A 14,445-nucleotide genomic window follows, 5' to 3' on the forward strand; every position below is an offset into this window, starting at 1 on the left:
ACTCTGCGCAAACGCGCAGCAACAAATCCTAAGCGATGTGGAACTATAACGCACTGAGTGAATGGGGAAGTTTGCGTGTTGCGGGGGAAAATTGAAGCACGTCAAAATGCATCAAMACAACGAATCCAATATGGCATAAAAACAATGCCTTAGTTGAGGAGTTTGGCTATATTGAGGCTCATTGCAGTAAAAAAGACATATGGAGGATCAGATAGCAGGTAAAGCAGCGCACAGCTACAAACACTCATCCGGATTAGCATGACGGTCAGAAAGCTAAAATAAAATAAGTCTTCGAGCTGCGATGTAAGACGCTGGTTCTGCTCTTGCTGTTGACCCGCTGCTCCGCGCTACAGGTAGCGCGGAGCAGCTACCTGTACACTAAATGCAGCTACCTTGACACTAAATGCCATCTTGTTGGTAAAGAGAGGCTTGGGGCCTCTCTTTAAGAATCGACAGCAATAATGTAGCACCACTGGTTTTATGAATTATTTCTCATATTTTGTCCACTGAAAAAGCATACACATTTAAAGGTTATACTTTTCAGTGTGAGATTCTGAAAAAAAAAAAAAGATTTTAAGGGCTTCTGTACATCACTTATGTGCTGTAAATGTCTTTGCCTTGAAGCTCTGCAGCATTTTTACAAAATAAACTGTATCTTACACTAACATGGTGCTCCAAAATAAAAAAAATAAAAAATCACTTTACATCCAAATATACTTCCTTTCAGACGGAGCGCCGCTTTTGCTCCACCTGGTAGTGACTCTCACACCAAACCTCTGCTTAAAGCTGCAGCATCTAACTTAAAAAATACATTTTACATACGTATTAAAACTTTCGCTGTCCTAACATGAGACAGATAATCTCTGAAAAAATAATCAATCTCCTCTGCSTCCTCCCTGTTCTGCATAATTACTCCGCTCAATCAGAAACAGCCAATAAGAACTAGCAGTAATCAGCTAGCTGCCATGCTATCAGGAAGTTTTCATTCAGTAACTCAAGATAGTTTATTGTAATGGATCCTGTATTTGCCTTTGAATGTTACGTTTTATACTTGAATTTTTTGGCAATGTTGAGAAGTTTTATTTTGACTCTTTGCATTATTTAGCCTCTTCAGAGCCTTCATATGTTATCAGTCTGTTAAAGATAGTATTATTGATAGCAGTACAATTTGCACATTGCCTGTTTTTTTTCTTGGAAAAAGTTATTAAAAACAAATTTTGTCTAAATTAAGGTGAATTCATGGTTCCTTTTGCCACATAATCTAACTGGTAGTGCTTTTGATAAAAAAAAAAAAAATTATGTGATCGGTATCAGTGATCGGTGATTGGCCCTCATGGGTGATTGGAATTGGTATAGGCAGGAAAAAACCTGATTGGCACATCTCTAATATATATACACAGTGGGGCAAAAAAGTATTTAGTCAGCCACCAATTGTGCAAGTTCTCCCACTTAAAAAGATGAGAGAGGCCTGTAATTTTCATCATAGATATATACCTCAACTATGAGAGACAAAAGGAGAAAAAAAATCCAGAAAATCCCATTTTCTGATTTTTAAAGAATTTATTTGCAATATATGGTGGAAAATAAGTATTTGGTCAGCTACAAACAAGCAAGATTTCAGGCTCTCACAGCCGTGTAACTTCTTCTGTAAGAGGCTCCTCTGTCCTCCACTTGTTACCTGTATTAATGGCACCTATTTGAACTCGTTATCAGTATAAAACACACCTGTCCACAACCTCAAACAGTCACACTCTAAACTCCACCATGGCCAAAACTAGAGAGCTGTCAAAGGACACCCGAAACAAAATGATAAACCTGCACCTAGCTGGGAATACTGAATCTGCAATAGGTAAACAGCTTGGTGTAAAGAAATCAACTGTGGGATCAATTATTAGAAAATGGAACACTTACAAGACCACTGATAATCTCCCTCGATCTGGGGCTCCACGCAAGATCACACCCCGTGGGGTCAAAATGATCACAAGAACGGTGAGCAAAAATCCAGAACCACATGGGGGAACCTAGTGAATGACCTGCAGAGAGCTGGGACCAAAGTAACAAAGGCTACCATCAGTAACACACTACGCCGCCAGGCACTCAAATCCTGCAGTGCCAGACGTGTCCCCCTGCTTAAGCCAGGACATGTCAAGGCCTGTCTCAAGTTTGCTAGAGAGCATTTGGATGATTCAGAAGATGACTGGGAGAATATCATATGGTCAGATGAAACCAAAGTAGAACTTTTTGGTCAAAACTCTATTCGTCGTGTGTGGAGGAGAATGAATGCTGAGTTGCATCCAAAGAACACCATGCCTACTGTGAAGCATGGGGGTGGAAACATCATGCTTTAGGGCTGTTTTTCTGCCAAGGGACCAGGACGACTGATCCGTGTAAAGGAAAGAATGAATGGGGCCATGTATCGTCACATTTTGAGTGAAAACCTCCTTCCATCAACAAGAGCATTGAAGGTGAAACGTGGCTGGGTCTTTCAGCAGGACGATGATCCCACACACACCACCCGGGTAACGAAGAAGTGGCTTCGTAAGAAGCATTTCAAGGTCCCGGAGTGGCCTAGCCAGTCTCCAGATGTCAACCCCATAGAAAATCTGTGGAGGGAGTTGAAAGTCCGTGTTGTCCAGCGACAGCCCCAGAACATCACAGCTCTAGAGRAGATCTGCATGGAGGAATGGGCCAAAATACCACCAACAGTGTGTGAGAACCTTGTGAAGACTTACAGAAAACGTTTGATCTCTGTCATTGCCAACAAAGGGTATATAACAAAGTATTGAGATGAACTTTTGTTATTGACCAAATACTTATTTCCCACCATATTTTGCAAATAAATTCTTTAAAAATCAGAAAATGTGATTTTCTGGATTTTTTTTTCTCCCTTTGTCTCATAGTTGAGGTATATATCTATGATGAAAATTACAGGCCTCTCATCTTTTTAAGTGGGAGAACCTGCACAATTGGTGGCTGACTAAATTTTTTTGCCCCACTGTGTGTATATATATATATATATATAAATATATATATACACACATTACTGCTTTTGAATTTTTACATTTTGGTTTATATTGCCTGGACAACACTACTGTTGTGTTTTAATAATTTTATTGAACTATTGATTTTAATAATTATTATTATAATTAATACTTTTTAACTATTAATTAAATTAAATGTAACTTTGGGATCAGTAAAGCATTTTTGAATTGGATTGAATTCATCATTATAATGCTAATATATAGAACACCACACACTGTTACTGACATTACAAATCGTTGAATATCTGAGGGAAAATAGTAAAATTGTTGTTTAAAGTACCCTTTACACACAATTTCTGTATAATATTTTGGTGCCTCCTTAAACTGAGAATGAACCATAAATATATCTGTGCCAACATTTGAACTTTTATATCAACATAGTTCTTTTTAAAACTCATATGTATTATTATTAATATCTTATTGTATTTTCTTTACAGGAGGGGGAGATGCCCATACATGAGCTACTGAGTCTTTACGGTTATGCGAGCAGATCGCCTGCTGAGGAAGAAGAGGAGGAAGATGAGGAACCAGAGGAAGAGGATGAGGAGGAAGAGGATGAAGAAGAGGACCTTGATCCTGATGAAAGCAGCAGAAGCACTGGAGAGCTGAAGAAAACGGAGGTAATTGTTGAAGCCACTGACTCTTTATTTTTAAGCTCCATCTGACAAACGACTGTTTTCAAAATGACACTTTTATAGTCTGAACTATTTTCAAGTGTTGAAATTCCTTGCTATAGAAGGAAAGAGTCCCAGTTAGCTGTTTTCATTATTAGTTAGTTGTATCTCTGTTTTTCTAATTTGTTAAATGCTTAAATATTAAAAACAAAGTTTATACATGCACCACTAAGCAGTGTGTTCTTTGGTCTACAATTGCAATAGGGACTGTTGAACTGTTTGCATGAAGAAATGAATCAAGAATTATTGTGTACTGCTTCACAATGATGTGTTATGTAACACAACTGGTGTTCTGAAGCAACCCTTTTTTTATATAAAAAAAAAATAATGCCACATTTGTTATCTCAATAAATACTATAAAATATTGTGATAAAAGTTTAAGTCCATATTATCCATCCCTTGGTTTAGGTACATGTAATTTGAGGCAGAAAGTTTTCAGTTTAATCCCAGTGTTGCTCTTTCTTTCTTTTTTAGGGTGAAGATTTTAAGACTTCATCAGAACAAGGCAGCGATTCTCAGACCACTTCTGACGGTCGCACGCGCTCAGTCCGGTCACTCGGCACGGCAGAACTCATTCGCCCTCAGAAACTCAAGTACTTTGAAAGTACGAGCCGTTCCGCCTTCCTGCTTTCTGTGACATTATCTGGTTGTGTTTGAATTTAAAAGCATCATGGCGTCTCTTAGGTAGTCATGACGTAGAAGAGGAGTCAGAAGAAGACGAGGACTATGTTCCCTCTGAAGACTGGAAGAAGGTAGGAGAGCCTTTTGACTTTACTTCCATGGTCTGGTGTACATCTATGTTACACCAGAATAAAAGAAACTTGGAACTTATCACTTTAGATTTGAGGAATCTCTATTAACTTTCATAACAATGTTTTTGTACCAACAGGAGATAATGGTGGGTTCTATGTATCAGGCTGAGACTCCTCTTGGTTTGTGTAAATATAAAGAAAACGAGAAAGGTAAGCTGAGCGGTTGAGTCAAACTATAAAACTTGGGTGTTAACTGATCTACCTGTCCATCGTCCATCGTCTAATCTTTTTGTACATCGATTTCAACCTGCCGTGCAGTTTATGAAAATGACGACCAGTTGTTGTGGAACCCTGACTGCGTTCCCGAGGGGAAAGTTGTCGAGTTCTTGACTGAGGCATCGAGGCGAACTGGAGAGGAGAAAGGAGTAGACGCAATCCCAGAGGGTTCTCACATCAAAGACAACGAACAGGTGAAGCCAACAGAGCTACAGCTTCATAGACACCCGTCAGCCGTAACATTAGCATTAGCAGCTATCAGTAGCTTGGTTTCCATTACAAAGGTTCACAAAACTGTTGATATTTTGTTCATGTCGGGGGGGAAAAAATGAACAATTTTGGAATTGCGGTGTTTCCTTTAAATAAGAAATTCAATCAAAATCACATGTAAGTAAGTTGGTTCACACAATGTGCTGTGGAATTTGGTGTGTTTTAATTAAGTTAAGAAAAAAATAATAATAAAGGCGACGTAAACATGAACTCTGACGGATAATCCATAGTGTTTATTTTGTGATCATTATCGCCGTGGTAGATTAGCTACTGTTGTAAATAATCACAAAATAAACATCAAACCAAAAAACACAACACTGTATCAGTRAATGTTCTGTTCTTTGTGTGGGAAATGTTTGCATGTTTGTGATTAAACAGCGTTGTGCGCATGTGTGAAATTACCAGATGTAAACAATAATATATGGTCAATGGAAACACAGCTACTGTTACTCCCTTTGCCTGATTGGTTTAAATCACACAGACTGATAATTATTTCTTTAACGTGATTGATTTGAATTTCATTCTGTGTCCTGTAGGCTTTGTATGAACTGGTGAAATGTGACTTTGACACAGAGGAAGCTCTAAGAAGACTGAGGTTTAATGTAAAAGCAGCTCGAGGTGAGCCACTTCTTTATGGATTTATGTTTAGTTTTATAGGCCAGGCCACTGCTGGCAGTTTGCTTTTACAGCAAATTGCCTATTTTGAGTCTGTATACTCCAGTTAACAATTATTACACTAGCTGCCGATGAGCTCAATAACCGATTAATCGCGATTAATCTGGAATCCGTCACGCCTCTTAAATTGCTCAGCTGAATGCTGCTGGTGGAAAGCCACGCCCCTTTGGCTCCTCAATCTCAACAGCATGCTGGGAAAGCTCACTTGACTTTTTGTTGTTGTCTGATTCCAAAACACTTTGGGATAAACGCTCCTTTTCAGATGTAACACTCAGACTCTCTTTAACAGAGGAGATATCAGTTTGGACTGAAGAGGAATGTAGAAACTTTGAACAAGGACTACGAGCTTATGGGAAAGACTTTCATTTAATACAGGCCAATAAGGTGAGATATGTCTTCTAATCAAGCATTCATCTTTTTTTTTTCTTTTTTACAACTAGATTTTTTTGTAAACGGTTAAAAATGTTCCTCTATGTAGATATATTGAACTTTCTCAGGCTTCTAATTCATTATGTCTTGTGTTTTTTTTGTACCTCTTTGGACGATTATAATAATAATAATTATTTCTACTGATTGAAATCTTTCAGGTGAGAACTAGGTCTGTAGGAGAATGTGTGGCCTTTTATTACATGTGGAAGAAGTCTGAGCGTTATGATTTCTTTGCACAGCAAACCAGACTAGGAAAAAGGAAATACAACCTTCACCCTGGTGTCACGTAAGTCTGCTTTCAGAGCGACCGTTCAAACGCAAATATCTACTAAAAATGTTTGATTTTCTGATTCAGAGCTTTTGCGTTTGGTATTTAAAATGAAATTTTACAGTTTTAAATGTAAATATTAAGAAGCTTCCACATTTGTTGGGATATGTTACATTAAAGTTTGTGGTTTTAGTGCAAGAAAATACGATGAACATTTAAATGTTTGGAAGACTGTGAGATAAAAAAAATGTCTTAAAATAAGTCTTAGTGTATATAGTTTCAAATGGAACCTCTCTGCTGTCAGTCAGGTGTGTGTAAGGACCATGTGCTGGTGTGTTTCAGGGACTATATGGACAGATTATTGGATGAGACAGAGAGCGTGACGTCCAGCAGGGCGGCGTCACCTCCTCCCACCACGTCCAGCAGCAGTGCCAGCCACTCTGAGAGGGAAGACAGCAGCAGTCAGAACGGTGAGGAAAAACCACGGCTTTCAGACCCAAACCAAGCGAAGAGTTTCAGTAAGTTGCAGCTTGACCGACAATTTTTAGAAGTTCATTTATATATTCTTTTTCATTAAGAACAATATTGTCCACACTAAGAAGTCAGACTCCTTTACAGAAGGACAAAATCAATCTTAAGTTCTAAGTGTTTCATTTTAATTTAACCACAATTTTTTTTATTATTTTAACAAGAAATTACCAAATATAGTTCAGATTGTTGGGGAAAAAGAAAAGCTAATTTCTTCTTCTTTTATAGGTGTCGCGGGTCATCTGGTGGACCCATCCCAGTTGCCCGACTCGGCCCAAGTAAAGGTCGAGAGTGTCCAGTCCAACGGCCCGTCTCACCCGGAAGCCGAGCCCCTCCTCTCAGTTCCAGACAACAACTCCAACGGCTGTGACCAAGTCAGTGCGCCCAACCACGACAGAAACGGCTCTCTGGAGCTCCTACTGGACCATAAACCGGCGGCGGCGGCCGTGGCACAGGACAGACCGGCCAAAAGATGCAGGACTGAAGCAGAGCCTCTGAGCCAGAGCGAGGCCGATCCATCCAGAACACACGAAGACTAAACGGCTTTCAGGACTGCYGTTGTTCGCTAAATAGCACACCGTTTTTTGGGTGATGTTTTTCTCTTTTTTTCCCCCTCAGTTTCTCCATAAATGGCTAGTTTAGTGGAGCAAAGGTTCAGGACGATGAAACTCTGTTGAGCTGTGAGCACAGAATCTCTTAAAAGACTCACTTTAGGAAGGCCAAAGGTTGATGAAAAGCCCGTCTGCTCCACCACATCCCAAAAGACACGTTTTGCTCATCTTCTCCACTCCCATTTTGGAGACTGTCAAAATTTTGCCAAGAATTCTTTTTTTTCTTTTTCTATTTGTACTTAAATAAAACAAATCATCTGTGATATTTTTCTACGCAAGAGATATTTATATTTTCTAACCAAAAATAAAAAGCTCTAATGATATGGGTTGTTGGTGTTCAAGCCATTCATTTGTTGTTGAGGATTTGATGGAAATGACTCATTACAAGAGAAGCTGGTGCTGCTGTCTCCAGCTGGCTGTTGTTGCACTTTGATTGTATGTTTCTCCTGTTTGAGGAGCGACCCCCTTTTCCCCCCTCCCCCCCTTTGCTTTGCCACAGCTGTTTGAGTCTGCTGAATAAACCCACGGGTCTGTCAACCTACAGGTTTGTTTGTGAAAAGCAGCTGACATCAGTGATGTCCTGTATTATCATGTAGATCTGGTTGGTTTTTTTTTTCAGTCTGCTTTGCTCAACACTTTGTTTTTACTAGACAGAATGTTAGTGACCTCTCATGTAAAATTTGTATAGATTTCTTACCTTTAATAAGCAGTTGGTGCATATTTTTCTTTCAAGTGTTTATGTTGCGTTTCTTCGGTCTTCCTTGTACACTGCGCTTTTTTTTTTCCTTGCTGACAAACTGCTAATTATTTTCTGATGGATGTAATAAAAAAAATCAGCCATTTTCTTTTCCCTCCGATATGAAAGTTTGTGGTCATCACCTCTTTGGAATAAGCCCTCCTTCAGTAGAGCTACACGAGCCAGAATTTTACAATTTTCTAATCGGGTTTTTGCAAATCATTAATCTGCTAATATAGATTTGAGCAGAGTCCAGTTTTTTTTTTAGAGCTTTTATTTGTGACACTACAAAAACCTTTAGTCTTCTTCACAGAGCAACAGCACCCACTCTGAAGAGTGTTGAGTGGAATATCTTGGCGCATGTATGGTGTCATTCACCAATCACGGAAACATCTGTGTTCCCGATCACTGAAAAATAGTTTCAGCCACTGATGGCAGACTGACCTGGTGTTAAACTGTAGCTTTGAACTTTATTTTCTTGGATGTAATAAATGTGATACATAATTAAATATAGACCATTCCAGAAACCTGAATAAAAAGATATGGATTCAAGTTTTTTTAATACCAGAGAGATTGAAACAGAATTCTTGAGTATTGTAATACAAAATATTCATTTATTAGTTTCCAGTTTCATTATGTACATTTAAATGGCTTATTACATCAAGTGACCACATCCTTTAAACAAAATGATTCTAATTATAAAAACAATTTTTTTTTACAATTGCATATAAAATGTATGGGATGCATCACTAAACACTCCTTACTCCATAAAGGTAAAACCTTGCTAACAGATCACACAGCATATCTTTAAAACATTAAGCCCACTGGTTGGATCTTTTCTCCTTAAGGTTTGCAGACATCAGCAGGTGATCATCGTTTTTCAACTTCACTCGGTTTGGACTCCAGGATTTATGCCTTTTCTGTTCAAAATGATGAAAAACGCTTGAGGTTAGAGAGAGACGCTTAAAACAAAGAACCCCTTCATAATGGAGTAAGAGGCCAGAATAACTTTTTAAAAAAAAGCAGAATTGGTTAGATCTCTAGTAGGCGATAGAGTGTAATAAGCTAGGAATGGGTTAAAGCAGAGCTAAAGCCTTCACACCCCTTGAACTTTATCACATTTTGTTCCAGAACACAATGTGTCTTATTGAGATTTTGTCTGACAGGAACATTCCCAACCAGTTTTAACCAGCTTCCCTGTCCAGGCTGGTAGTGAAGCTGGTTAAAGCTTCCCTGGTAGGGGTTTTGTTGCCACTACCTAATTTCACAGTGCGTGCATTGACCTCACTGGTCATTATGCGCAGGCCAAAAAAGTTTGATAGTCTCATAATGAGACCATAATTTTGAGGCTATATATTGGATTGGATTGCTCTTTCCCAGCTAGAACAGCAGCTGGGAAAGCGCCAGTGTGGACAGCGTAGGGAAGATCATGATCAAAGCATTGTAATACAGCAGCCCATATTTTCCAAGCTCCTATAAGGACAACACAGTCACATTTCTTTCACCAGAAAACTTGCAGAAAGGTAAGAAGTAGGCAGAAACAGCAGAATACAGCATAATCCTTCGAAATGTCAACAGGTATAGAAAACCTGCTGAAGAGGCGGGTGAGGGAGGAAATGAGGGTAAGAGAGGAAATTAGGGCGAGGGATGGAGGGATAAGGGAGGGAATGAAGGTAAGTGAGGGTAAAGGAGGAAATCAGGGTAAGGGGGGTCAGGGAGGATAAGGAAGGAAATGAGTGTGGGGAGGGGGTTAAGTGAGGGAATGATCACCTAAAATTAAAGAAATCAGGGAAAATATACACCCCTAGTTTGTATAGTTTAAGTTTAAAGCTATAATAAGTTTAGAAGCTGTAATCATAAGCAAGACATAGTCTTGGTCTTAATACAATGTGAACCCCCAGGGGGGTTGGGAGGGAGGGAAGCATCTAAGACTAAAACGAGATTTTCCCTCAGGATTATGATTAAAGTTATTTCAAACCTTACTTACTGCTTTGCTGCTGTGTGAAAGTGATATAGGAATACACCAGGCTCCCAGCAATGCTGTAGGAAACAAAGAACAAAACGTGATCCAAGTGTTAGACTCACTGTTCACATGTGAGAACCGTGCAGCATTTCTCGCTCGTCTTTGGCAGCTCCGTTTTAATTCCCTTCCGACTGTGTCCTCAAGCTGCTTCTGCAGACCAACCCAAACAACTAAATCCGTTCGGGTGATTACCTGATGTTCAGCCCTAGGAAGTTCAGCCAGGTGAATATGTAGTCTCCACCAAACACCATCCCCATGTATGTGACCAGGATATTCTGGGGGTAAAAGTGCAAGAAGTGCTTAATGTATACGCTGGCTCTTCCCAGAGAGCGTTGGCAAAGAGAAGTGACTTACCTTGATGCAGCCTATGATGGAGGTGGTGAGCGCCGAGTTGTGCTGCGTGCACAGCAGGATGGAGTACATTAAAACAAAGCTGCATTAACACACAGAGGGAGGAGAAGCAAGACTTAGCAGAACGTGGTGTCGGTTAAAGAACAGAGTTTGTGGAGCTACATTACCCCATGACACAGGAGAGGATAAACTGCACAACAAACAGCTGATCAGCCCAGCCTTTGTAATCCAGTCCCTGTTCACAAAACACACAATCACAGGGACATAAATGCTTCGGCAAACTTTACAGTCACCCCGAGTATTCATTTCATCTGTATTCTGAACTTTTGGTGATTTATTTGAGCGTTCTTTTTCCAGAGTCGCCGCATCACACATCTGCAGTGACACGATGAACCAGAAATGGGTGCACATGTTTATCGAATTCATCGATATCCTCCATAACAGAAAAACTCAAAATTTCATATACATGCTCAAATTTGTTATTTGTAATAACGGGGGGTACTACTGTGTTGTTGCTGTAAGACGAAGAACTTCAGGAATTCTTTTTGGGCCATTTCTAATCAGGTTTGCATCTTTTAGTTGCTTTTGGGGTAATATGTCCTTCCTCGCTGAGCGGCCTTTGACTACGTGCTGGTACATTTGTAGATGATGACACTCTAAATACTGCTGTGGCTGCCATGGTGGAAAACTTGCTAGCATCCATTCGGATTGTGGAATTTGTCAGGAGACGTGTAGGAAATTGGTCTAACTGCGGTCATTGTGTCTGCCCGGATCACTGAAGGTGTGTGGTGGCCTTTGGTATGAGAAAATCTATAAATTCAAACTATTCATTCTTTTACATATACTTAACCCTTTTCATGCAAAGTGGTCACTACAGTGGACAGCTATCCAAAAACCATTTTCTTGTGCTTCTTGTGGATTTTTATGTTATCAATGCACACAGACCACTGAAGTGGACACTAATGCATCATAAAATACACTATCAACTACTGGCCATCAGCTGCAAATGCAAGAAATTATTTTTGTTAAATCCAATATGGCCGACAGACAAAAAAAAGCCTGCCAACCGACCCGGTCCCTCCTTCTACGGTAGACGACTCTTGCAGGTAAAAAAAAAAAACATCAGATAATCCCTAAAGAACAATACTACTGATGTTAGTTTTCAAATAACAACTTTGTATTTGGAGAAAATTACAATTGATTACCTAAAAAATTAAAAATACAAAAAATTTTCTTTTTACTATTTTTTCCCCCTACCTTAATATATGCCTTATTTTCTTAAGGCATATAAAAATATGCCTTAAGAAAATAAAAAAAAATTGGAAAAAAAAAATCCTGACACAAAGGATCATAATTCATGCATGAAAGGGTTAAAGTTGGTCGCCCTATAACTATTCCACGGCGGAAAAAGGTTAGTTTGTAAAATGGTTCAAATAAATCATGAAAAGCCTCAGATAAAAGCCTCTCTCATCCGTTGGGAGTGTATATTGCAAGAACACCTACCATCTGCAAGTCTCCAGAGTAGTACGCATACGCCAGTGTAGGGAAGATCATGATCAAAGCATTGTAATACAGCAGCCCATATTTTCCAAGCTCCTATAAGGACAACAGAGTCACATTTCTTTCACTATCCTCATCAACCAGGCACCGGATCTGCTGCTGCTCACCTTCGATTCCAGTTTCTGCTTTACAAACGCCCCGCTAGCTGCTGTCAGGATGTTGTTCAGCATTATGAAAATGTATCCTTCAAGATCGAAAGCCAAGTCGGCGCTACGGCAAACACAGAGTGAGATATGTGCTCGTCGCAGGGCATGAAACATGCCGTTTGGGCTGCAAGGAGTCGTCTTACCTCGCAGCAATAAAAGCACCGAACACCATGGTGAACACGGTCATCTTTATGGAAGCGGAGAAGGTCTTCCTGCGAGGGATTAGTCTTTAACAGGAAATGTTCTGGGAACATGTGCAGACGGAATGCAGAGGTTGGACTTACTTCAGCAGGAATCCCTCAAACACCATGGTGAGAAAAATACTGAACCTCCTCAGAACCGTGAACATGGGCAAGCTAAGATGGCGGGAACAAGCAACCGTGTCACATTTAAAGGCAAGTCCTGGCTTTATATGATGGAGTGTTAGGGACTCACTTGAGTCGTTGCGTCCCAAAGAGGCCCGAGATCTGATTCCCAACGTACAGCAGAGGCAGAGGGAACATCTGGGACAACACACATCACGTCTAATTAGTGATCCTGGGAATGTTCGTGGAGGATATAACCTTCTCACCTTGCCCGGTATAGTCGCGTCCAGATCTGGGAACGTGATGACACCCAGCATCTTCCCGGTCCTCAGGACCACGATTGTGGCCAGCATCTGCAGCGATCAGAGCAGGAAGTCACAGCAGAGGCAGAGGCGATGACATCACATGGCATTAGCTCAAGAGCTTACCTGACCAATCCCAACACATGTTGACGATGGAAAGCTGGAAAACACAAACGGGCTCAGTGACACCAACACTCCCGCCGACATTTACTAGAGTGGCTTCAGAGTCGTGGATGGATCTTTACACAAGGAGCTAAGATTCACAGCATCTTCCAAAAACATTCATACTATTCATTTTTCTTTTCACATTTGGCCATGTTACAACCAAAAGCTTTCGACTGGTTTATTGGAATTTTGTTTGAAAGGCCACCACAAAGCAGGGCACACCGATGATGTGAAAAGAAAAAGACAATTTATAATTTTTCTCCCACTTCATAATTGTGTGCTATCTGTGATGGTTTTATGACATCAAATTCTGATAAAAATCCATGGTTTTCCATGATCATAATGTCATTTCTGTTTGTTTAAAACAACAACAAAAAAGCTTCATCAGATGGGCCATAATTTGGATAAGCTAACTGGTGACATTTTAAAAATAAAAGTAGAAAAACGTAAAATAAAACACATTACAAGTATCTGCAATGAAACAATATGCATATGGTCATCAGCTATAGTATAGATGATTTAAAGCTGCAGAGCTAAACACCAGATGACAACTCTTTAAAACTAGTTAAGGTCTTTGTAAAGCTGGTATTTACAGTGGAAATTTTTTTTGAGTAAAAAAAGAAACTTTGGTAGAGTAACTATTGCTTGTATTGATTCGGAAGTACATTTTCTTGTTTCCGCCTTTCTTACCGAGTCCAGTATTAGTAATTAATCCGCCGCGCTCGCGCCTACATTGTGCTTCTCTGAACTTTGCCCTTTTACCTGTAGTTGGTGAGGACGCTTTTGTTGACGACAACGATTAGAAACGAGCTGACCCCATAAAATGCCGCGGCAAACAGTTTCGCGAACACAGTGGGGGTGTCTCCAGAGGCTGAGGGTGAGGATGCTCCCGCAGCTGGCGGGCTGCCGCGGCCGTTTCGGCGTCTGTGAAGCTCAGCCATCGTCTACGTAACGACCGTAGAGGCAATCAAAGCGGAAGCCTTCACACTGTTCTCCCGCACATGCGCATTGCAGCCAAGAGGGAATAACATGAGAAAAGTTGGCTGAGCGGTAATACTGGCTGTAATATCTATCGTCAAACCCACTGCCATGGTTCTTAAACTGTGGTGCAAGTACTTCCAGTGGCACTTTAGTAATAATTAGGATAAATATCATTTAGATAAACACAAACTTTGATGTAGAAAATATAGAATGCATAAATACACTGCTTTCCTTGGATTTTGAGAATGTTTGGGGAGAAACTGACTCAGACCTCAGACTGTTAGTTTTCACAATGTCTTAACTTTTTGTAGTAAAAAAATAAAATCAGAAAATTGTTAGACATGATTCCAAT

General features: G+C 40.0%; 2 protein-coding genes across 4 annotated transcripts in view; one reads left to right on the forward strand and one right to left on the reverse strand.

The window, feature by feature from the left end:
- mier1b (mesoderm induction early response 1b, transcriptional regulator) overlaps nucleotides 1-7,850 on the forward strand; it is an 11,430-nt gene extending 3,580 nt beyond the window's left edge. The window contains exons 4-13 of one of the 3 annotated variants that reach the window (XM_008433227.2): nucleotides 3,479-3,661; nucleotides 4,190-4,319; nucleotides 4,400-4,467; nucleotides 4,605-4,677; nucleotides 4,786-4,937; nucleotides 5,550-5,631; nucleotides 5,978-6,072; nucleotides 6,276-6,403; nucleotides 6,728-6,903; nucleotides 7,142-7,850. In XM_008433227.2, the coding sequence (XP_008431449.1) occupies nucleotides 3,479-3,661; nucleotides 4,190-4,319; nucleotides 4,400-4,467; nucleotides 4,605-4,677; nucleotides 4,786-4,937; nucleotides 5,550-5,631; nucleotides 5,978-6,072; nucleotides 6,276-6,403; nucleotides 6,728-6,903; nucleotides 7,142-7,452 (1,398 nt within the window). In that variant the 3' untranslated portion in view covers nucleotides 7,453-7,850. The remainder of the gene's footprint in view (nucleotides 1-3,478; nucleotides 3,662-4,189; nucleotides 4,320-4,399; nucleotides 4,468-4,604; nucleotides 4,678-4,785; nucleotides 4,938-5,549; nucleotides 5,632-5,977; nucleotides 6,073-6,275; nucleotides 6,404-6,727; nucleotides 6,904-7,141) is intronic. The other 2 variants (XM_008433228.2, XM_008433229.2) reach the window with 2 other exon arrangements.
- A 666-nt stretch (nucleotides 7,851-8,516) lies between these two features.
- LOC103479026 (UDP-N-acetylglucosamine/UDP-glucose/GDP-mannose transporter) lies at nucleotides 8,517-14,105 on the reverse strand. The gene is made up of 13 exons (XM_008433230.2): nucleotides 13,875-14,105; nucleotides 13,074-13,107; nucleotides 12,912-12,998; nucleotides 12,776-12,843; nucleotides 12,625-12,696; nucleotides 12,484-12,552; nucleotides 12,302-12,404; nucleotides 12,138-12,230; nucleotides 10,802-10,869; nucleotides 10,638-10,716; nucleotides 10,476-10,558; nucleotides 10,248-10,300; nucleotides 8,517-9,180 (listed from the first exon to the last, which is right to left on the reverse strand). Exons 1-13 carry the CDS (start codon nucleotides 14,051-14,053, stop codon nucleotides 9,170-9,172), a joined length of 999 nt encoding a protein of 332 aa, XP_008431452.1. The 5' UTR covers nucleotides 14,054-14,105; the 3' UTR covers nucleotides 8,517-9,169.
- Nucleotides 14,106-14,445: the final 340 nt, after the last annotated feature.

Source organism: Poecilia reticulata, linkage group LG17 (assembly GCF_000633615.1).
Source record: "Poecilia reticulata strain Guanapo linkage group LG17, Guppy_female_1.0+MT, whole genome shotgun sequence".
Lineage (NCBI taxonomy): Eukaryota > Metazoa > Chordata > Actinopteri > Cyprinodontiformes > Poeciliidae > Poecilia > Poecilia reticulata.

Coding starts and splice junctions, on each gene's coding strand:
- LOC103479026 (XM_008433230.2), bottom strand. CDS start 14,053: ATGGCTGAGCTTCACAGACGCCGAAACGGCCGCGGCAGCCCGCCAGCT. Junction 10,870..12,137: donor ACTCTGGAGACTTGCAGATG/GTAGGTGTTCTT, acceptor TTTTGTGAACAG/GGACTGGATTACAAAGGCTG. Junction 10,301..10,475: donor TTCCTAGGGCTGAACATCAG/GTAATCACCCGA, acceptor TGTTTCCTACAG/CATTGCTGGGAGCCTGGTGT.